Below are 23,956 nucleotides of genomic sequence, written 5' to 3' on the forward strand. Positions count from 1 at the left end.
GCTTTTTCATATGCTAAGAAAGATTAACCACTCATGATAACCCACAACAACAACCGTCAAAAGTTCACAGAAACTCCTCTGTGCCAGGAGATGGAGCCTGCCTTGTTCCATGGCTGCACACCCAAATCCCAACATTATCCTCACACAGACAGGCCTTGTGAGAAGCCTCTTAGGTTTGTTTTCAAGAAAAACAAGATGTTGGGGAGTAGGGTGGAGTGGGTGGGAAAATCAGAGGAAGGTGTTCTGAAGGTACAAACTTCCTGTTTATAAGTACTAGAGATGTAGTGTACAACATGACTGTAGCTACCACTGCTGTGTGGTATACTTGAAAGTTGCTAAGAGAAGATCCTAAAAGTTCCCACCACAAGGAAAAAACATTTTTTGTAACTATGTGAGGAGACAGCTGTTAACTGAACTTATTAACAATGCTGTAATCACTTTGCCACACAGGTATCATACTGTATACATCTTAAACTTACACAAAGCTATATGTCAATTCTATCTCAATTAAACTGAAAAAAATTAGAAAGTTGATTCCATATGCATAAAATGCATAAAGTTGGTTCTTGCGAATAAAAAAAAAAAAAAAAAAAACAAGATCCAGAGGTTTGGTTCTCATGTCAACAAATAAGAAACTTACTAGTCTTTTCAAAGAGGGAAATGCAATCATATCCTAGATAGTAATTCATACCTATGGCTATATTATATTATATATTATATTATATTATATTACCAAAGTAATATAATTACTTAAAGGTATTTGGAGGGTTTTCCCAGATGTTTCACTTAAGTTTTACTAAATTTAAAGTTATTTCTTTAGAACCCCTTATTAAAAGTGACATGATGACCGCATACTTGCATACACTATGTAGAAAGTTAAAGTTGCCTATACATTTTTGGCAGACATGTAAGTTAATTCCTTTCAGGCTGGCTATGCTGGGAAAACACAGGGTCAGTCCTCCAGAAGCTGGGATACTAGACTCCATGATATCTGGAGAGCCTCAAAATGCCATGACCATGATCAGCTTTAACCACTTGTCTTTTCCCTCATCTCCATATCTAATCAACCCCCTAGTCCTTCTGCTTCCCTGCCCTGAATACCTCTTGGAGCCATCCTCCCCCTGCATTCCCTCCTGCAGCCTTAGTCCAGGCCACAGTTACCTCTCACCAGCACTACTGCACCAGCCCGACTGGTCCCTGTCCCTGGCTCTACTTTACCCTTGCCAATTCAGTCTTCCCATGAACTCAGCCCCAATCGCACCACTTCTCAGCATAAGATCTTTCCATGACTCTAAATGCCCTCAAAATAAAGTCCTAACTGCTTGATATAAACAAGCAGACTCTTTAGGATCAGTCTCATATTTTGTACTGCATGTGTTTCCCCCAACCAAACCCCAAACCCCACCCTCCCAGCACTCCAGCCATACTTAACTCCTTGATCTCTCACTGCTGAATTTTCCATGATCCCTCACTGCTGGCTTCTGCATATGAGGTTTCCCTGGCTGGAGGACCCATCCCATTCCACTCTTTACCTCACTAACCCAGACTCATTTCTTTGGCTTCCGGCTCAATGCTACTGGCTCTGGAGAAACATCCTCAATCTTAGCAGGGTTAGATGCTCCTTTTTTGGATCCCATCTTACCTCTGTATAAAATGGCCCATTTACTCTTGCCTCACTAGACCATTAGCTCCTTCTGGTCGTGGACTGCTTGCTCACCTTGCTCCCCCAGCATTTAAGATACTGCCAGACACACAAAGGACATTCAATAAATACTAAGAAGCAACAACATCACAGTGCTCTTAGTTTGCCATAGAATCTCTAAGCATCCTCTTTCACTTTGACACAGACCTTTGGGAATTGATCCATCCAGTTGCAGAACCATTTCAGATTTCTTCTTTGTTCTCTTATCTCTTACACAAAGAAGGAAATGAGGTAAACTGATCATTGGAGATTTTGTACCAAAATTTCTTTTTGGAAGATAAAGGGCTTGAATCATCTGGTATCCAAACATCTTTCTGTTTTTGGAAGATTGGACTTATACTTTCCTACATGTATATTTTGGTCCGTTTGATCACAAAGATATCTGTAACTATGCAAACTCTATAGCTAAGCTGTGAGGCATAAAATTGGAGAAATATTTCAAATGCTATTGATCCCCCTCCTTTATGTTGGTGTGAATTAGGAAGGAAATATGGAGATGCACAGTACACTGTTAATAAAAGCCCCAGGATCCTAACCTGATACCAGGTTCAGTCTTTGCAGATCACAGCATATGACCTCTCCACCTCCAAGGTAATAAAAAAACACAAGTAAGCATTCCATTAGCCTACCATTCTGCTTGTACCCTGTTCCCACACCAAGAAACTTTGAGAAGAGGAAGAAAAAGGATTTTTCATTAATTCTTCTGTTTCTACTCCTTCTCCATTCCTCCATCCTTATTCCACAAAAGTTTACATCTCTCAACAAAATCAGTATTGAACTTTGGATCTGGATATAGAGTCTTATGGTGAACATGTATACTCTCTATTACAAATTATTATTGATTATTGCTTGTATTATTGCTCCTGTTGCTTTTTGAGAAGGGAAAGTAAGATCTTTGCTTTAATAAATGGAAGATTTGAGAGGTGGTTTTTTTTTTTTTACCCAATTTTGTTTTGTGTGTTTAAGCATACTAGAACAAAAGAGCATAGGATTTGACTCTATACTTTTGTTGCTGTTTCTTGGAGGAAATTTCTTTTTTCTTCCTTCCTTCCACCCTTCTTTCCTCTCCTTTATCCTATATACACATAATAGAAATTTAAGCTAATTAACAGGGAGTTAGATGTATCTGTTACCCAAAATAGGGCAATCCCAATGCATTTGTATAGCTAGCAGTGGCTTACAAAATAAATGCTGATTATTTTTGTCACATGTAGAACTTGAGCAACAGAATTATGTTTCCAGCTATGTTGACTGCCAAAAAATGATAATTATCAGAGCAAACAAGCCCCCAAAATCTGTGTCTTATGGGGGATACTAAATGTACAAATAAGGTGCTTTTATTAGGTCAACACTATTATTCTATTCTCAAATTATTTCCTATTCCTAGAGACTTATATTCAGTTATTTGAATTCTGTGTTATTAAGAAAGATATTTAACTGAGCTTAAGCTTGCTTAAAATAACCAAGTTCCTTTTGTCTCATCGATTTTAGACTTCAATTCCCTCCCACTTGTGTCCATTCTACCTGGTATAGAGTAATTTTCTTTGATGGAGAAGATGAAAACAAATGTGGATTTAGTGTCCCTTCCCCTGCATTCAATGGTCTACCTCATTTGCCTTTTTCTCCTTGTTTCTCTTTATCATTTTCCAGGCATTGGTCCACTCAGCACTTTGGCATCCTCTAGTACATTTCAGAGTTTTGTACCATGTTTACAGCTGCATTGCATCAAGATTTTTCTTCATCTTCTTCTACTCACACTTCTTCCCCTGTTACCATACCTTCACATACTGTAAAAAGTAGAGATTTCTTTTTCCCTGTAGTCATAACAGAGCCTATCTTGCCAAAAGGCCATGCAGCTAAAAACTTATACCAGATAATAATACACCTTATTCCTAAAAGCAGCTTTTTTTTTAACTTTTTTTTTTCTTTAATTTATTTATGATAGTCACAGAGAGAGAGAGAGAGAGAGAGGCAGAGACACAGGCAGAGGGAGAGGCAGGCTCCATGCACTGGGAGCCCGACGTGGGACTCGATCCCGGGTCTCCAGTATTGCGCCCTGGGCCGAAGGGAGGCGCTAAACCGCTGCGCCACCCAGGGATCCCCTAAAAGCAGCTTTTTAGCAACTGATAGAAACAATGATTATTCATATCTACAGAAATTGCAATGCAAAAAAATAAAAATAAAAATAAATAAAAATTAAAAAAATAAAAATAAAAATAAAAATAAAAAAGAAATCGCAATGCCTGGAGATGATTTGAGGCTTCTCTTTCCAAGATGTGTATATGATTCCAAATAAGGGATTTCATTTGGATTTCCACATGAAGGAGATATCTGGAGGAACATGGAAAGAAGTACCAGGCATTCAGAATGTTCTATGCTGCTCTATGTTATTTCTGATGTCACTGTAACATTTGACTTTTAAGTCTTAGCCTTTTTTTTTTTTTTTTATGATAGTCACAGAGAGAGAGAGAGGCAGAGACATAGGCAGAGGGAGAAGCAGGCTCCATGCACCGGGAGCCCGATGTGGGATTCGATCCCGGGCCTCCAGGATCGCGCCCTGGGCCAAAGGCAGGCGCCAAACCGCGGCGCCACCCAGGGATCCCAAGTCTTAGCCTTTTTAAAAAAATGACGAAAAAAAGAACTTTGATTGACCAAGCTAAAACTATGTTAAACATGTTCTAAAACTGTGCTTTAAAATTTTCCCCACAACATTGTTGACCAGTGTGAGATATAGGTACTTTAAGAAGTGTTTCTGGAAGACTTATCTGAGGCAGTTTATGAGCTGAAACCAAGGCTAAAGCATTGCTAAGGGAATCTGTTTCCCTGGGATACTAATTAACTCCAAATATTGCATATAAATTAAGCCAGAAGCTACTGAAAGAAGCAAGTTACAGGAGAGGAAACTCTGAGGAGGTTTAAAAGAAAAATACTATCTTCCGATAGAGAAAAAGGTGTCAGGAACCCAAGAGGAATCCTTTTCTCTCTGATCCAGATTCTATGTTCTTCTAGAAGCTTCTATCCTTTTCTCCTTCCCTTTATTTTCCTTTCTCCACAGTGGGAGGTGTGATTTATTGGATAACTGATGAGGGAAAGTCTTTCTTCCCCCAAGGAACCTGTTCTCCCTTGTCTCCTTAATAAGGAAGCTGTTCTCTAGCTGTTCTCCTGGCTCTGTGCTCTAACTTGCCTGGACATAAGAATCCCAAGCTCCTCTCTGGGAGATTTTGATTCAGTGGGTCTGGGGCAGGGCCTTGGAATTTGTGTGTTGCACAAATATCCCAGGTGATTCTTAGGAGCCACCGCCTCTCCCTCTGAGGATATAGACACAGTTCCAGCTCCAGCACTGGGACTCGTGCAGGTCTGAGGAAGTAAATACAGTTCAGAGGGGAAGGTGCTAGCAACTGAAGCCAGACAGCTATAAGTCACTTATTTTAGGTAAACCTACCAGTGCCTGATTTACTACTTTTAATCTGGACTACAGTATAACCACCAGCCAGCACCTCCTCCAGTGGCAGCACCCCCAATCTCAGATTTTGTTTAGAACATGACAACCTTTTCTGACTGTCTGAATAACTTCAGCCAACCATTGAAAATCATTGTTTCACACCCATCAGCAGGAGAAAAATGGCCAAAATAAACAGATCCACAGAACCTTCCACCAACCCAGGTGTTGAAATGGGTTTGTACAGAAGTCTACTGTGATCTAAGTCATCTTTTTCTTTTAACAGTCACCTGTCCCAAAAAGGACAGCAGAGACATTTCTGAAGAGGCCATAGTGCACACACATCATCCCTGTAGCCTTCTGGAAAAAATGAAAATATGTGTTCATTCTTTGGGACTTTATCATTCTATAGTTTGAAAGCTTAACCTCTTAGGCATGATCTAGTTAAAACTACAGATGCATTAATAGCCGTCAGCATTGCCAATGTGTTGGTTAAATGAAATGGCCTATTGTGTGTTTGCTATAAATAGCTTGTCAAGAATACAATAAGAGTAACACCATGTCATGCCCACCTCCTCCTAACCTTAGGAATACTTACAGCAAGGGGCTGCTCTAAGAAAAGGCACCCTATGTGATATCAAGATGTCTTGGCTCATGAAATTACAAATCATTTCTGAGTGTCATGGTTCTGAATTTTATTTTTAAAACCTGACTTTGAACTTATTTGTTAATTGTTAACTTCTATTTGACGGTATAGAGCTTCTCATTTCTCTTGGCCAATTTCACACATTTGCTTATTTCTCTTGGAAAAAAAAAAGGTGAAAACATTCTTGTAAGCCAGTTATCATTCCAGGATGGATTCTACAAAGTTTCTCTATTCGTTCTCTACAGGTGATACTTAAATTTATGTGGTTGTTAAGGAAATAGTGGAGGTCAGAGAGGAAAAGAATTTGCGTAAGAGGGAAATTAGTAAGGCATTTTTCATTTAACAAAGACAGAAATTCATGTGACATGTTCCTTGGCTAACCAACTACAGTTGACTCCTGAATAACACAGGGGTTCAGCGGGCATGGCTGAAAATCCACATACAACTTTTGACTCCCCCAAAACTACTAATAGACTACTGGTGACCAGAAGGCTTACTGTAATATAAATAGCCAATTGACATGTTTCATATATAAAATGTTTTATATACTGTGTTCTTACAATCAGTAAGATAGAGAAAAGAAAATGATAAGAAAATCATAAGAGAGAAAATATGTTTACAGTACTGCACTATCTTGCATGTATATGTGGACCCATGCATCTCAGTCCCATGTTGTTCAAGGGTCTCTTGTATTTCCTTAGAATTTTGGTTTTAAAGAACTCTGAAATGTCACTGCTTCCTGCAAAGTATGTGGAAGGGCACTGAATTGATGATAGGGATACACAGTTTTGAATCCCAGTGGGTTCTTGTCCTGATTGTACCTGGATATAATTTTGGATAATCACTTCACTTCTCTGCTTCGGTTCTGTCTTCAGTCAAATGGGAGAACAAAAACATATGTCCTACCTTACACAGTAGCTCTGAGGAATAACTGTGCAGCTCGCTTCGAATATAGTAGTGCAGGCTCCAATAAATGTGAACAAGCTCTCCATGAGTCAAGTACTAAGGACAGTGTTACTAGTAACCTTTATTCTTCCATGCAAATAAACCCAGTCTTTACCTAAAAATTCAACTCAAATACCCAGACTACAAAGATAGGGCAAGGAATTACATTCCAAAAGAAATGAGAAACAATCTAGCATAGGCCAACATCCCCAAAAGGGGATGCCCTGAGAGGTTTGGTTTTTGTAATCTCCATCATGTGCCAGGGCTTTGGCCACTGAGCCTGCATATACCACAGAATGTCTGTTTTCTAATAAAGCCGAATAATAACCAATGGTGGCCCCATAATTCCATGGCCAAGACTGCAGAAGTAGAAAAGCAATGCTCTGAATAATACACAATAGTGGCCGCACAAGCACAGAGCCACATGGCAGACATAAAAGCTCAGAGAGCTTACCTACCTCATTTTCTTCTTGATTTCTTCCTCATTTCTTCTTGCAAAGTCAAATGATACACAAAGAGAACACCTCTTAGTGATAAACATGTAAGCATCTATTGACACATCTGTTGGACTCAATTACACTACTTAAGAGAGCAAGTTTACATTAAGACCGAGAAGTCCATTTAATGCATTATTTCTGGTGCATTTTTTTTCCTGCGAAGAATAAGACAGAAGATGCAAAACAATAAAACTGAGAGACTAGAGAATATAATTCAAGATAGATACAAATCTACATATTATCCTAATGCACCAAGAGATCTTCACTCCAGCTTGCTGCTAGTTTTGATACAAATGTAGGATGTACCGTAGCCCAGAAGCCTACCACTTCAAGTAGGCCAAATGCAGTCATCATGAGCCATTCTGTTAAGATTTCTATTTCAGAGTCAACATGCTTTGGCAGCAATAATCATTATACTTAGTGCAGGTAAATCAAGGAAAAGGCCCTTTGCAAAAATACAAAATATTTACCTAGCAACTTCTAATGAACAACATGTACACTGCATATTGATGAGTTGTAGCCTATGGTTGTAGAACATTCACTACAGAATTAAAAACAAACACTGCATATTACAGTAAGTCTACATCATGCCTTTCCTGCTCAGTATAAGAGAAATCTACTGCCCAATAGATAATAAGCCTGATGGCCTGACAGCAGTGATGTGGCAGGATGCTGTTCTTTTTTTTGCCCCAAAATAAGAAATAAAATAATAACACAGTTGAGTATCCCAATGAAATTCCCATCTGATTCAAAACTCATCTTCAGAGCTGTCGGCTAAGAGCATGACACGATCTTGCATGCTGTTGAATTCTCTCTGCTGGAGAAAGAAAACAGAAAAGCATTAAACCCCCTCTGCTGCAGAGCAAAACTGAAAAACAGGTCCCTTTTAAAGGGACTCCAACACACAAAGCCAAAGCCAAGGCAGCAGCTGTAGCAGCTAATCCAAACCACTGGGCATGTCAATACCATTCGTGCATCATTAAGCCCTGTGTGCTTTATTAAGCTAATTGGAAAAGCGAAGAATGTTCTGAAACTGATTAGGTTTTGCTGTTGTTGGTTCCTTACCTTTCTTTTATGCCTTTTGAAGCCGTTTCTCCTTCGGCGATTCATGACCTTAATGCTGTAGAGTGCTCCCAAGATGAACAAGGCTCCGGCTATCCCGACGCCTACAGGAACCAGCATCCCAGACATGTAGCCAGCCTGCACAGAAAAAGAGACAAGCATTAGGATGCTAAAGAGACCACTGCCCTGGGTTTCTCATTTTTGCTGGATGACAGAAGGTTTTTAAACACCTGAAATTCTCCTGCCTGCTTTGTCATAAAATAGTGCCTAGAATAAAGGTATTTTTTAGGGAGAAGGCAAGAGAGAGAAAGCTAGGACTATTTTTGGAAAGTTCAAGTATTTAGAAGAAGCACTGAAATAAATCACCCAGACCTAGTGGCACCTCCAGCCACTTGCTTATGCACATTTGTCAACATCAGGTTTTGGTGGCAGAGATATAATTTGTATTAAAGATGGATGAAGTAAGCTTCTGAGAATGCCAGGACTATTAAAATGCTATAAATCGGAAATATCAGCCTAAGACAAGCTCCAATGGGGCTAAAGTGCTGTCTGGAATATTGTGTTTCTTGGGGGATGAGGGGAGGGCCTTGACATTGGTGGTCTGCTGTCTCACAGTTTCAGCTTCACTACAGTAAGAAAGGGAAGAGGAAGGATGCTAGATGTTAGGGCACAGACAAAAAGACAAGGAGCAGAGAGGGATTTACATGAAAGGAAATATCTGCCCAGTGGATAAGACCAAAGTTGGGGCTTGGGAGGGAATTTTAAGCATCCCCAGCCCCAAAGAAAGGAAGTGGTAGAGCAGGGTACCAAAGATCACTGCCAACAACACTGGTACCTTCAAAAGAGCCTGGAAGTATCTGGTACCTGGTGTGTCTCCAATGTCCCCAAGGTGTCACCATGGATACATTGGTTCTAAGTGAGCAGCATAATGTCCACAGATCCTTAGGCTTCAGTATGTAGCTCAGGATTTTCCCAAGCTCAGGGTAAGGACATCAGACTAAAGATGCTCCTACATCTTGGCCAATGTGACACCTAAAGACCAGAGCACTATGTACTTACAAGCCCTTTCATAGAGGAATATGATACTGGTTTGCCTTCACAGAAGGCCTCTTCTAGAAGCCTACCCAGGCAAAATACATAAAAAAATTAAAATCTTTAGACTTTAGATAGAATAATTGAGGGTAGGGGAGGAACCTATGAGTCTCTTCATTTATTTGACTATTTCTAAAATTTCTAATACAGCACAAAGTATTTCTAGTACCTTGAATAAACCCAAATCAGAAAGGGACAGAGAATAAAAGTTTTATAAAAAAGTGCTGAAGTATGCAGACTGTGATGCTTTCCCAACATTTCCAAAAGTAAATCAAAGGAATACACGAGCCCTTACAAAACTGCAGCTCCCTCTTTCTGCACACAGCCAGCTCACTCACTGGTTCTGTTTTCCAGAGTCTTGTTTTAGAGCAGAATATGGAATTTTTTCCATTAATTTGAGAACAATAGCATCGTTCATCAGCATACTAAGTGTTTTTCTCCAAGAAACAAAGCACAGTCACTTTTCAACAAATTAATATGCTTTGCAGAAACCCAAACTTTTTCTAAAATTCTTCCAAATCTACTTAAGTCTGATAAAACTGTAATTTTCCATGTGGGAAAACATTGGACAAGAGCAAATTTTAGTACTCTCACAAGAGCTGTGAATCTATTGTTTTAAAACGATCATTCCCAATACAGGGAAACATATGTACATATTGAAATATGATCAACTTTAAGCCTCATAGATTAGACTCTAAAGAGTTGTATATTCAAAAAACAATACTTGAGCTGTTGGAAGCTCAGCTTAATCAATCAATCAATCAATCAATCAATCTCTCTGTGGGTCTCCTCGTAATATGTAACCTCATCCCACAGCAATACCATGACTATTCCAAAATGTGTCACTCTTTCTCATACTTCTTATTTACACATTTAGATTTCCTATTTCCAGAGCTTTAAATCATGTACATTTCACCAAAATTCAATTAATATCTCTTCTCTCTCCTGCTCTCTCTCTCGTGTGTGTGTGTATGTGTGTGTGTGTATGATCTGCTTCTGCTTTGAAATTATAGTTAAAGGATGGGATCAAAGTAACCTCTCTTCTTCAAATATATTTTAATCATTTCTTTCAAAACTGACTAATGGAAAACAAGCTCTTCTTTTAGAATTGCCTATGATTTGTTTTCTGCACAAATGAAAACAAGTAAGACTCACATATATATTTTTTTAAGTTATAGATTCTGCCTAGTACCTCTTCTCTGTTCAGAATCATTGGATGTACATGTATTCCATAGGTAACCCCCTGAGAAGGACATAGTTGCACCTGAGTATATGCCAAGTGAGAATGCATAACTTGATCTAATCATGAGGATTAGACCCAATAAACCTAAAATGAAGACTATTCTATCTTTTAAAAGACTGTATTCTTTTAAAAGTCAGTGTCATAAAAGACAAAAGATGGCTATAAAAATGTTCCAGATTATAGGAAACTAATGAATCATGACAACTAAATGTGTTACATGACCGTAGACTAGATCTTGTACTGAAGAAGAAAAATGCTTTCAAAAAGGTATTTTGAGTCTGTTAAAAAAGCTGAAATATGGATGTCAGATTTGATAAAAAGTACAATATCAATGTTAAATGTATTCAAGCTGATAACTGTACTATGTGTTCTAACAGAATATTCCCATTTTTAAGAAAGACACACTAAAGTATTTGGAGTAAAAGCACCATGGTATATGCAGCTTTTCCTCAAATGGTTCAGAAAAAAGGAGGCAGAGATGGGCAGACAGACCAGCAAATCATAAAGCAAATGGGATAAAATGTTTAAAAAAAAGGAGTACATCTGGCTAAAAGGCATAGGATCATGCTTTATACTTATTCTTGTGTCCTTTTTGTAAACTTGAAAATAGTTCCCAGTGAAAAGCTTGACACTTTTAAAACAGACTATATAAGTTAAAATATGACTAGATATAGCTGTTTTTAGTTTTAGTTTGTTTAGGTTTTTTTGTTTGCTTTGTTTTACATTCATGAGAAAATTATCCTTTCTTCTTAGGTATCTTCCATCATTCAGAAACACCTGTTTTCAAGAAATGTATAAGAAAACCAAATGATATGCTGCACTGTCTAAAGTTGTCTGTGTTAAGACAGAGCCCTTATATTGCTTTGCAACAATGGCTCTCAAACTTAAACATGTATTGGAATTGCCTGCAAGACTTGGTAAAACAGATTGTTGGGCGTCATCCCCAGAGTTTCTGACTCAGTAGGTATAGGGTGGGGCCCAAGAACTGCATTTCTAGCAAATTCCCAGGTGATGCTGATGCTGCTGATCCAGACCACACATGAGAATCAGTGCTATGCAATATAGTCTGGATCATTCATTTTCTGGGTTATTTCCTAAAGCTAGAAGAAACAGAATGATCTTGGTGACACAACAATAGAGTTGGTCTTTATTACATACTAAAATTGTTATGCCTCTTCAATTTCGAGAAGTACGTTAGATGTTGAAAAGATATATCAATAGGTAGCCAAGTTAGGATTTCCCTAACAAGCATCACTAAACTTGGACATTTAGACAGAAAGAAGGGAGGTGATGCAATGAGTACAGGGACTGTCCCTCAATATCCATTCACCTCTTCTTCCAGAGCAATAGAACCTCCCATTTCAGTTGGACACACAATAACAATCACTTCTCTTTGCCTTCTGCACAACTGGCTGTGACCATGTGATACATCTCGTAAGATAATGCATTACGGGCAGGCGCAACTTCCAGGACATACTCTTTAAGAGGAGTCCACAGCCTTTATTGCCCATATTTTGAGAATGAGAGTGCTTTTTTCTTCCTTTTGAAGAGGAGAGAGGTGTCTTTGCCTTCTCTTCTCCTCCTTCCCCTGGCTAGAATATGGACCTTACTAGGTTGGAACTGCCATCCAGTACCATGAGGAATGGGAGGTCACAAATGACCTACCATGGGAATGAAGGTCACAAATGATAGAGCATCAGATACAAGGAGCCTGTCACCATGTTGCTCCCCCATTAACCCTTGACTGCTAAGTCCAGATTCATGAATGAGAGACAAACTTCTATCTTGGGTGAGCCATTATCATTGGGGTTCTCTGTCACTCATAGCTGATTATAGTCCTAACTAATATAGAAAGACTAAACAATAAGAGCAAAAGGAATAATTCAGAATTTTTTAGAACACTATTCTTTCTAGAGCCAAACTAACAGAAATACCAATATCAGGTACAACTGAATAATACTAAACTAAAAAGATATCCTGGTTGGCAAAATAGCCAGTAAAATAAGTATTTAGTGTCCAGTTCTAAGGGATTCTGTAACTTTCATCAAAGAGGCAATAGTTTCACTCTCAGATAGTTTCTGAAGATAATGACTAACAAGACTTTTACAGATGATAGCTGACTAGTTAGCTAGATACCCGAAGGGAGCAAGGGGAAGTGAGGGAGGGAGAAAGGGAAAGAAGAGAGGAAACATATATGTATATGCATATGTATGTGTGCACATATGAAAGCATGCCCCAGGTAAGTGTATAATATTTTACCCAGAGGAGAAGGGGTAAAATGGGAAAGATTATAGTGAGTCCCTCCATGAAAAAGTCAAAATATGAAAAAATAATGCATCAAATAAGACAAACACGATAACATGGTTAGAATCTCAATTATTTTTTTCTTTTTTTTTTTTAATTATAACATACTAAAAAAAATACTATAAAAGAAAATAGAGGACTGGAAAACCTCAAGGGTCACACATAAAATTATTTCTCTTGGTGAAAACAATAGAGAGAAGGTGACAAGCCTTTGAGATAAGACAAGAAGGGTCTACAGAAATAGAAAATACAGCCTTTTATAAAGCTGTACAGATTTTTTTTAATTATGGTAAAGACAGCTACTGATACAGGTAAGAAATTTTGCAGTATCCAACTTCAAAACTGGCTACATGCAAAAATTTATTCTTGTAAGGGTTTTTTGGTGCACTTTTTTACTCAGATGATACTTTCTATAAAAACAATGACATATGGATTCCTAAATTAATCTACCAAAGCCTATTTCCTTTTCATTGCACCATATTTTCTCCTGAAAAATAACAAAAAGCACTACTAATGTGTGTTCAGTTCTTAATTTTTTATCTTTTTTCCCCAAACGCTCAGTCTATCCAGTAATACCTCCCTTAGACAACTGGACCTGTTACAGATACCAAAATGACCTCCAATAACCTCAACATGCTTAAAATTTTTCAATATTACTTTTAATAAGTATGATCACAAAATAGTCTCATTCTCAAAAACCATCTATGCTTAATTTTACTGAGAAGCACAAAGATAAAATAATGAGGGGAATTAATATAATCATACACTTTTCATTGTAATTTATTCTTTAACATTAAGCTGCAGCCAAATAAATATTAATCATCCAAATATGATGATGATCCAAATATGGGAAGAATTTACTCCAAATAATAAAAAAGATACAGAATACAATCAACAGAAGGATATGTTGGGACTGGTGATTTAAAGAACTCAATATGTGGCAATTGAAAAGATTTCCATTCACTAAACCCTCAGTTAAATCTGAGCTGGGTTATAGTAATGAGATCTGACACAGGCTACAGCAAGAATCCAGGATTCCATCAATATTTTTATGAGTAATTCCAGTTTAAAATTCTAAGGTAACCAAAAATGTAAACTTGGAGAGTGCTAAAAATCAAAAGAAAATGAAAAATAGGAACCTGGAAGGAAATTAATATTGTCAATCAGACATAGATGGCAGAATTAATGCAAGAGAGGAAAATATTTTTTTACAGTTGGTCATTCCAGGCAAGTCAACCCTTTGTCACCTAATATGTAGTGGCACTATGAGAGACTACATTAAAGTTGATCTAAGGGGGTGCTCAGGTGTCCAGGTGTTTTTATTCCACCCCACCCCCACTATGGTTTGAGGATGCCAAACCATATTTTATTCTCAACTGAAATCCATCAGTTTTTGCCTTTGGGTCAGAAGAATCAATGCCTTCCAAAATCCATGTATTTCTTCCTTATATAGGAGGATCAGGCTTACAAGAAACTTGCATTGGGACAAGAAATGCCAAGTAAATTGGTATTACACTCTTGATCCCTAGAAGAAACTCCACCTTGATATGTCAAGGGTATTTTTCACCTGAGCATAGTAGATGATGCCCTCATAGAAAGGAATGGTGCTCCGAAGAATAAGGTGTCCCTTGCATTATACAAGAAGGAACTTAAAGGGAAGGTCTTCCTTCTTGTGGGGCACCTGGAAGTGGCCTTGCATCTTTGCACATCTTGCACAGATCTTTGCACATCTTGCACAGATTACCAGAACCAGAACGATGAAATAAAGCTCCATTACTCTGAGATCTTTTATTTGACAAAGCCATGCCCTTTAAGATAAGTCCAAAAGAAGAAAATATATCTCTTACCTTATCTTTTAGTTTTTCCATCCAGCTTCTCACTAAGGAAAATAAGAGAATAAAATATAAACAGATATCTTTTTACTTTTATTTCATTAAGTTAATTGATAACTTATATTTCATGGTATTACGTTAATTTGATGCACTGTTTATTGTATAAATACAGTGAAAGGGTCAACAGTATTAACATGACATTAATAGTCTTGTTTCTATTCTCAGTTGTTTAAAAATGCAACAGAAAGCACAAATATATCCTTCACATCATCATTAGGTGAACAGAGAATATTTTTGTTTGTTAAATGTATTTTTATAACTATTTTTTTAATTAATTTTTATTGGTGTTCAATTTACCAACATACAGAAAAACACCCAGTGCTCATCCCGTCAAGTGTCCACCTCAGTGCCCGTCACCCATTCCCCTCCAACACCCGCCCTCCTCCCCTTCCACCACCCCTAGTTCATTTCCCCGAGTTAGGAGTCTTTATGTTCTGTCTCCCTTCCTGATAACTATTGAATGCTTTGGAGGGAGGTCTGGGAAATCACCTTTAAAGTATCAAGTTCACTCCCAGCCCATGTACCACCAAATAAGTAAGCAAACTAATTAATTAGATAAGTATTCTAATTAATTAATTATCAAGTTCATTTCTTATATGACATTTCTCCTTAACATTACTCCTCATCCTTCTCCATTTTTAAGCTCAACAGGTATTCTGCGCTTGAATCAAGGTCCAAGCAAAGTAAGGTAGGAAAGGGCAATGGGCAGGTCAGTGCTACTCAGCACTGGCTCCAAAGAGAAGCATTTGCATTCACAATTGAAGAAAAAATTTTTGACCCAAGGCAAAAGTAGGAAGTATTTCTGAAATATATATAGCTTACAAACTGTACCATTCCATCACAGTACAACCACTATTTAAAAAAAAAAAAAAAAAAAGGAAAGGCAATAATCAAGTAACAGTTTTAAAACCACCTAAAAAGACTACATCAACCAGAAAATGTTAAGTAGACCATTATTACAACCATTTGGAAGTACATATGCTGAGAACAGAAGGAAGTATCATTGCAAATGAAAACATGTGTTGGAATGGCCTTTTTTTTTCTTAAATTTTAGTTAACATACAGTGCAATATTGGTCAAGAAAGGAATCCAGTGATTCATCACTTACCTACATCACCCAGTGCTCATCACAAGTGCTCTCCTTAATCCCCATCACCCACCTAGCCCATTCCCCCCATACCTCCCTCCATCAACCCTCAGTTTGTTCTCTATCATTCAGAGTCTCTTATGGTTGGAGTGCCTTGGTGGCTCAGTCAGTTAAGTGTCCAACTCCTCATTTAGGCTCAGGTCATGATCTCAGGGTCGTGAGATTGAGCTCCGCGTTGGCTCCATGCTGAGCATGGAAACTGCTTATTAAAATTCTGTCTCTCTCTCCCTCTCCCTCTTCCCCTCCCACTCTTACTCTCTCCCTCTAAAAAAAAAAAAAAAAAGAGTCTCTTATTGTTCATACAGCCATATTAAGGATAGTTTGAAGTTAGCAATGGGGTTGCCTTTTAAAGTTATAATAGGGGCAGCCCAGGTTGGCTCAGAGGTTTAGCGCTGCCTTCAGCCAGGGACCTGATCCTGGAGAGCGGGGATCGAGTCCTACGTCAAGCTCCCTGCATAGAGCCTGCTTCTTCCTCTGCCTGTCTCTGCCTCTCTCTCTCTCTCTCTCTCTCTCTGTGTCTCTCATGAATAAATAAATAAAATCTTTAAATGTTTCAACATTGAATAAAAATTATTTTATAAAAACATGCAAAAGGAAAAAAGAAGACAAATATTATCAAAGAAATTAGTAAGCAAGTGAAAACCTTTCGAGATTTCTTTAAATTTCCTTTCCTCTCCAGAAGCTTCAACAGATAGGAAGAACACAGAGTGGTAGACCTAGAAATGGCTTCCCAAAAGTATAGACAAGGGATTGGCAAGCTTTTCTTGTAAAGTGCCAAATAGTAAATATTTTAAGCTTTGCAGGCCATACAATCTCTATCACAACTATGCAATTCTGCTGTTGCGGTGTGAAAGCACTCATATATAGTATAGTAACATGGATTTGGCTATATTCCAATAAGTGTTATTTATAGACATTGACCTTTGAATTTCATGTAATTTTCATATGTTACAAGTATCTTTCTTTTTATTTTTTCAACCATATTAAAATGTAAAGGACATCCTTTCCCATGGGCCATACAAAAATGGGTACCAGTTCAGACTGGCCTATAGGTCACAGTGTGCTGACCCCTGGCATAGACACACTTTATCCAAGAAGTTGGTGTCTCCATTTACAGCCTAATTCTTGTACATATCTGACAATAGTGATACCAGCCAACATGTGCACACGGCTTGACTCCTTATAGAGCAAGTTCAAATCTATTGTATCACTAGATTAACAAACCAAAAACAAACATGAGAGTGGAAGAAAATTATGCTTCAGGGAAGATGAGGAAACTGAGACTCAGAGAAGCTAAGAGACTTTTCCATGGTTAACCAAGGAGTAGAGTCACTGGACTTCCACCCACTATCTGATTTAACAAGCTATGGGAATAAGACTTCTTAACTACCCATTTCTTTTGGTGATACTACCATTCTTCTGCTCTCTCAGACTGAAAATGTGGAGCTACCTTGGGCCCTTCTAACTCCTTCAGTCCCTGGCTTCAACCTCTCATGTCAAGATCTTGGCAAGACCTTTGTCATTCTGTCATCATTCCTTCTATCTCAACTGGGATGCAGGCAAAGATAATGGTGTACAATCAGGATATTCAGTCATGGTAAGGCCAAAAGAATAAAGCACAGAAACCTAAGGAATGAGGTTAGTGGCTCCATGGAGAAGTGTGGTCAACCACTGATTTGCTGAGTGATTTTGGAGAAATTAATGAACCTCTGGGACATTCAGTTTCCTCGTATGTAAAATGACCTTGATTAAACACCTGTCTTGCAAGACTGTTGTGAAGACTGGAAATAACATGTGTCACATGTCTAGTACAGTACTTGATGTAGAAAAATAAGAAAACAAAAACAAGGAACCTGGAACAGGAGGAGAGAAAGAAAGACAATGAGAAATTAATATTTCAACATGTCTCAACTAAGCCCAAGACATAAACTTAAATTCAAATAAGAGAATGCTCCCAATTCATTGATTCATTCAACATATATTGATTATGTACATTGTGTTGGCCAGGCACTGTGCTCTAACACGGAGGTTAGTAAAAGGTATGGAGGCCTAATTCCAGGGAGGAAAAGAATAGGCCATTGGGTCTATGAGAAGTGAATAACAGGGATCCCTGGGTGGCGCAGTGGTTTGGCGCCTGCCTTTGGCCTGGGGCGCGATCCTGGAGACCCGGGATCGGGTCCCACGTCAGGCTCCTGGTGCATGGAGCCTGCTTCTCCCTCCGCCTGTGTCTCTGCCTCTCTCTCTCTCTCTCTCTCTGACTATCATAAATAAATAAAAATTAAAAAAAAAAAAGGAGAGAGAAGTGAATAACAAGCAGCAGTCCAGGAACAGAGAGTGAGGGACGGAGCAAGAAAGCCAATTACTGGGCCCAAGGCAGAATGCCAACCTGTGAAGCAAGATGTTTGGAATCAGGAAAAAGGCTGGATGTTATATAAATGCAAAAAAAAAAAGCGACATGGACAAAGGGAAAGGTGAGCATTCTGTGGAAGGAGGCACAGGTCCAGCTAGCAGCACCTGGGTAGCTCAATTGGTTGGGCATCAGACTCTTGATTTCAGTTTAGATCATGACCTAGAGGTAGTGAGATTGAGCCCTGCATTGGGCTCCACCCTCAGGGGGGAGTCTGCTTCCTCTTTCTCCTTCTCCCTCTGCCCCTTCCCCAGTACGCATGTGCATGCACGTTCCCTCTCCCTCTCTCTCTCTCTCTCAAAATATTAAATAAATTTTTAAAAAACAAAAAAAGAGAAACAGTTTAACTTAGGCCTTATCAAGCCAGGTCTCAGTGGTAAACTCTATCTCAGATTCTTAGAGTACATTTCAAAGAATCCTGCTTTGGTTAATTCTCAAAAGCAGTACTTCTCCACTGGGGGAAACAATAAACAACAGAACAGGATGAGCATCTGTGCACAGGGAGTTTGAAAGAGCACATTCAATGGGCCTGGTTCTTTAGTTTATAATACAAATTACAAAAAGAAACTGGACAAAATTTTGGAGAGTGAGATAGGTGATACACAGAAGATAATGAGACAGTATTTGGGGGGCACGGGTCTAGAAAGGCTGAGAAAGCACTGTTCTTTAAAATATACAAGCTTGGTTGTATTTCTCCAACTAAGATCATGAGACCCCTGAGGGTTACCATGCCTTGTGCTTCTCAGGCACCTGCCAGAGGAGTCCTTCACCTAGTACTGGACACTTTCCATGAATATATATTGCTTTTCGGTGAGTTCTTAATTTTTGAGTATGATTCTTTTTCATGAGGATGCTATAAACTGTTTTCAACAAAATGTTCAAGGCAGTGTCAAAATAAACTTTACGCAATGATCATTTTAAAACTTAAGGAATAAAAGTTGATAAAGGAGTGCAAAAGTGAGACAAGAAAAAAAATCAGAAAAAAAGATAATTGTAAAGAGAAGATTCAGCACTGTAATATTTTTTTTTTAGCACTGTAATATTTTAAAAGTAGAGAAGTATCACACTGACAACAGGGCTATGAACTGATACAACTTTTCAGAGATGTGGGGAGGGATTTGAAATCTATCTTAAAAGTTTTTTAAAGGTTTAATTTCTTTTTAATCCAAAGTTCTGCCTGTAAGAGAAATATATCTTAAACAATTAATCATGAATTTGCACAAAATTTTTTGTTAAATGCTGTTTATTGTAATGTTATTTATAATGGAAAAGAACTGTGTGGAGGTTCCTCAAAGAGTTAAAAATAGACCTGCCCTACGACCCAGCAATTGCACTGCTGGGGATTTACCCCAAAGATTCAGATGCAACGAAACATCGGGACACCTGCACCCCGATGTTTCTATCAGCAATGGCCACAATAGCCAAACTGTGGAAGGAGCCTCGGTGTCCATCGAAAGATGAATGGACAAAGAAGATGTGGTTTATGTATACAATGGAATATTACTCAGCGATTAGAAACGACAAATACCCACCATTTGCTTCAACGTGGATGGAACTGGAGGGTATTATGCTGAGTGAAATAAGTCAATCGGAGAAGGACAAACAGTGTATGTTCTCATTCATTTGGGGAATATAAATAATAGTGAAAGGGAATATAAAGGAAGGGAGAAGAAATGTTGGGAAATATCAGGAAGGGAGACAGAACATAAAGACTCCTAACTCGGGGAAACGAACTAGGGGTGGTGGAAGGGGGGAGGAGGGCGGGTGTTGGAGGGGAATGGGTGACGGGCACTGAGGTGGACACTTGACGGGATGAGCACTGGGTGTTTTTCTGTATGTTGGTAAATTGAACACCAATAAAAATTAAAAAAAAAAAAAAAAAAAAAAGAACATGTAAACAACATCAATATCCACCATAGAGAATTGGTTTAAATACTCAGAGGAAAACAAAATCTTAGGTCATATCTTAGAGTGGCATATTATACAAAAATTTAAATTATTTCAAGAAAAATACTTAGCATGTTACAAAGGAAAAAAGCAAGATATATATAACATGAGCTCAAGTTTGTGGATAAAAATATCCATAGAGTTGGGATAACATACAACTGTTAGCTAAATTCATCAATAGGTTGTAAAATTATGGGTGATTTTCTTTTATTCCTTGTATTTTTAGAATTTTCCAAATTACTTATAATTTATTACTATTTTTAAAATAAAAGAACCCCAGAAAATTCTGTAGACTTTTGCAAATGGAGATTAATGATTTGATCACTGACAATGAGGAACACAAGAATTGGGGCCCTTCCACTTGGATAATTCCTTAGCTCACAGCTACCGATTCACTCTAATCCCACTGACACTAGTTTGTTGCCTTTCTTGAAATTTTATTTAATGTGAATCTAAAAGCACAGGATTATAATGAGAACTCTGGACTCCTTCTAGCAACCAGAAAACTACACAGAAGACAAGAGAATATGGGTTGTTAAAAGCAGGTTCTCCCTGAAAATATTTGCAAATGATATATCCAATAAAGGGTTAATATCCAAAATGTATAAGGAATTTATACAACTCAACACCACAAACCCCAAATAATCCAATTATTTTTTTTTAATTTTTATTTATTTATGATAGTCACACAGAGAGAGAGAGAGGCAGAGACACAGGCAGAGGGAGAAGCAGGCTCCATGCACCGGGAGCCCGACGTGGGATTCGATCCCGGGTCTCCAGGATCGCGCCCTGGGCCAAAGGCAGGCGCCAAACCGCTGCGCCACCCAGGGATCCCAAATAATCCAATTAAAAGGAGGCAGAAGACCTAAATAAACATCTCTCCAAAAAAGACATACAAGTGGCAAACAGAAACATGAGAAGATGCTCAATATCACTCATCAATAGAGTAATGCAAATCAAAACCAGTGAAATATCACCTCCCACCTGTCAGAATGGCTAGAATCAGAAAGACAAGCAATAACAAGTTGTTGGCAAGGATGTGGAGGAAAAGGAGTGATTTTAATCCAAAGTTCCACTTGGATAATCACTCCTTGTGCACTATTAATGGAATGTAAATTGGTGCGATTATGGATAACAGTATGGAGGTTCCTCAAAAAATTAAAAATAGAAATCCCAAATGCTCCAGCAATTCCACTACTGGGTATTTACCCAAAGAAAACAAAAACACTAATCTGAAAAGATATATGCACCTCTATGTTTATTGCAGCATTGTTTACAATAGCCAAGACACGAAGGCAATCCAAGTGTCCACCGACTGACTGATGAATGGATCAGGAAGATGTGGTGTGTATATACATATATAAATAATGGAATATTACTCAGCCAAAAAAAAAAAAAAGATGGGTCTTGCCATTTGCAAAAACATGGATAGACCTAAAGGGTAGTATGCTAAGTGAAATGAGTCAGACAAATAAATACTATATCATATCATCTATTTGTGGAGTCTAAACAATAAAACAAATAAATAAACAAACAGCAAAAAAAAAAACAGACCTGTAAACACACAGGACAAACTAGTTCTGATGATTGCCAGGGAGGAAAGGGGTGAGGGGATGGACAAAATGAGTGAAAGAGAGTGGGAGATACAGGCTTCCAGTCACGGGACAAATAAGTCACGGAGGCAGGAGGTACGGCATAGGGAATACAGTCAATGGTATTGGAATAGCACTTGTTATATGGTAACAGATTATATCTACACTTGTGAGCACTGGCAGAAAGTATAGACTTGTAAATCACTATATTGTACACCTGAAACTAATGTAACATTGTACGTCAACTATGTAATTGTGCGTCAACTATACTTCCGTTAAAAAAAAAAAAAAAAGCAGTTTCTCCCTCCTGCTCCCTAGCACCTTCTTGTGTATCAGATCCCAAGCTGAGCAATCTGCTCTCTCCTAGTTTATCCCCTGGAAAAAAAGGGAAGAAAAAGAGAATAAAGAAACTGCAGATAAAATAACATTTCCATGTATCCTATCAAATATAAGTATGGTTGGTTTCTAGTAGACTGTGGCTGAAAACTACCCCAGCTGCTTATTTAGAAGGATGTACTTAATTTCCAGCTGCTTATTTAGAAGGATGTACTTAATTTCCTTTACTTCCAACAATAAAACTTTAGTGGCTACGTTTATCCCTGATATACCCATAAATTCTCCTTCACTAAAGAGTAAAGAGATGGGGGAAAAAAAGAGTAAAGGGATGGGACCCAGAGGAGCCTCAGGATTTTTCTGAGTTAATAATTAAGATCTGTTGGACACCTCACTAAAAGCCTGCAGGACAGGTATCATCATCCCCATTTTACAGATGAAGAAAATGAAGCTTAAGTTCTGAAAGCCACACAGCTAAAAAGTGGCTGAGCTAGAATTTGAGCCAGACCCTTATGGCTAATGTATATGTCTATTCAGTATGCCAGTGCGTGGGGTGTGGGCAGGTGGGCCAGGGTGGCCATTTCAGGGCACACGGTAGGGCTATTTCAACTTCTGGAAATAAACGCATGCCCAAATTGTGGTGAGGCATGTACTAGTTCACCTATTTGCTATTCTGGCTTCCTCTCTCTATTTTCTTCTCCCTGTCTCCTCCCTCTGACAAATATCCTTCTCTCTCTGCCTCTATGTGTGTCTCCCTCCCATTCTGCCTCTAACTCTGGATTGTCTCTCTTTCTACTCATCCCCTGTTTTCTCTTTCTCTCAGACTCTGTGTGTCTGTATGATTCTGTTGCTTTTTGTATATATCTGTCTTCTTTTCTCTCCCACCCTTTGTGCGCATGTGTGTCATTATATGAGACTAAATGAGATCTTAGTTCCATCTTAGTTCTATCTTAGGGAGAATTTTTCCAACTCAGTCCTGTGTGCAGAGCTGCTCTCCCCTGGGGAACAACAGCCCTTGTGGCAGAAATCCTGAAATGAAACTTAAAATTTGAGCAGCCCAGGTGGCTCAGTGGTTTAGTGCCGCCTTCAGTCCAGGGTGTGATCCTGGAGACCAGGGATCGAGTCCCACGTCAGGCTCCCTGCATGGAGCCTGCTCCTCCCTCTGCCTGTGTCTCTACCTTTCTCTCTCTCTCTCTCTCTCTCTTTCTCTCTCTCTCTCCCTCCCTCTCTCTCTCATGAATAAATAAATAAAATCTTAAAAAAGAAGAAGGAAGAAAGAAACCTAAAACTCAAAATGAGCAATGCTGAAGATACTGAATATGAGATCAGAATATATGGTGACATCATGAAAAACCAAGAATATAAAAAGCAGGAACAGATTCCTGGGGTTACAATAATGATTTTACTCTGAATATGTAGAGTTTAAAGTATCTACCAGGGTCACAATAATGATTTTACCCTAAGTGGAGTTTAAAGTATCTACATAATATCCATGGGGATGTTTCTGTTGGCAGTTAAAATTTTGGATATGGGGAATCCCAGACTGAAGATCAAAATTTGCAATTTATCAGAAGTTGATGAAAGCTGAAGTCTAGAGTGAATAAGACCACCCTAGAGTATAAACTGTATATAGACAGGGTTCTCTAGAGAAATAGAACCGTATATATGTATATATAAAGAGACAGAGAAAGACAGAGACAAAGAGACA

The 23,956-nt window shown here is 38.5% G+C and overlaps 1 protein-coding gene across 3 annotated transcripts in view; it reads right to left on the reverse strand.

Annotated features, from left to right (window-relative positions):
* Window positions 1-6,790: 6,790 nt before the first annotated feature.
* ARMH4 (armadillo like helical domain containing 4) overlaps window positions 6,791-23,956 on the reverse strand; it is a 159,014-nt gene continuing 141,848 nt past the window's right edge. For all 3 annotated transcript variants that reach the window (XM_026000616.2, XM_072761649.1, XM_072761650.1), the window contains 3 exons: window positions 14,778-14,809; window positions 8,295-8,429; window positions 6,791-8,046 (listed from right to left, as the gene is read on the reverse strand). In XM_026000616.2, the coding sequence (XP_025856401.1) occupies window positions 7,978-8,046; window positions 8,295-8,429; window positions 14,778-14,809 (236 nt within the window). In that variant the 3' untranslated portion in view covers window positions 6,791-7,977. The remainder of the gene's footprint in view (window positions 8,047-8,294; window positions 8,430-14,777; window positions 14,810-23,956) is intronic.

The sequence above is a fragment of the Vulpes vulpes genome, chromosome 6, assembly GCF_048418805.1.
Source record: "Vulpes vulpes isolate BD-2025 chromosome 6, VulVul3, whole genome shotgun sequence".
NCBI classification, from domain to species: Eukaryota; Metazoa; Chordata; class Mammalia; order Carnivora; family Canidae; genus Vulpes; species Vulpes vulpes.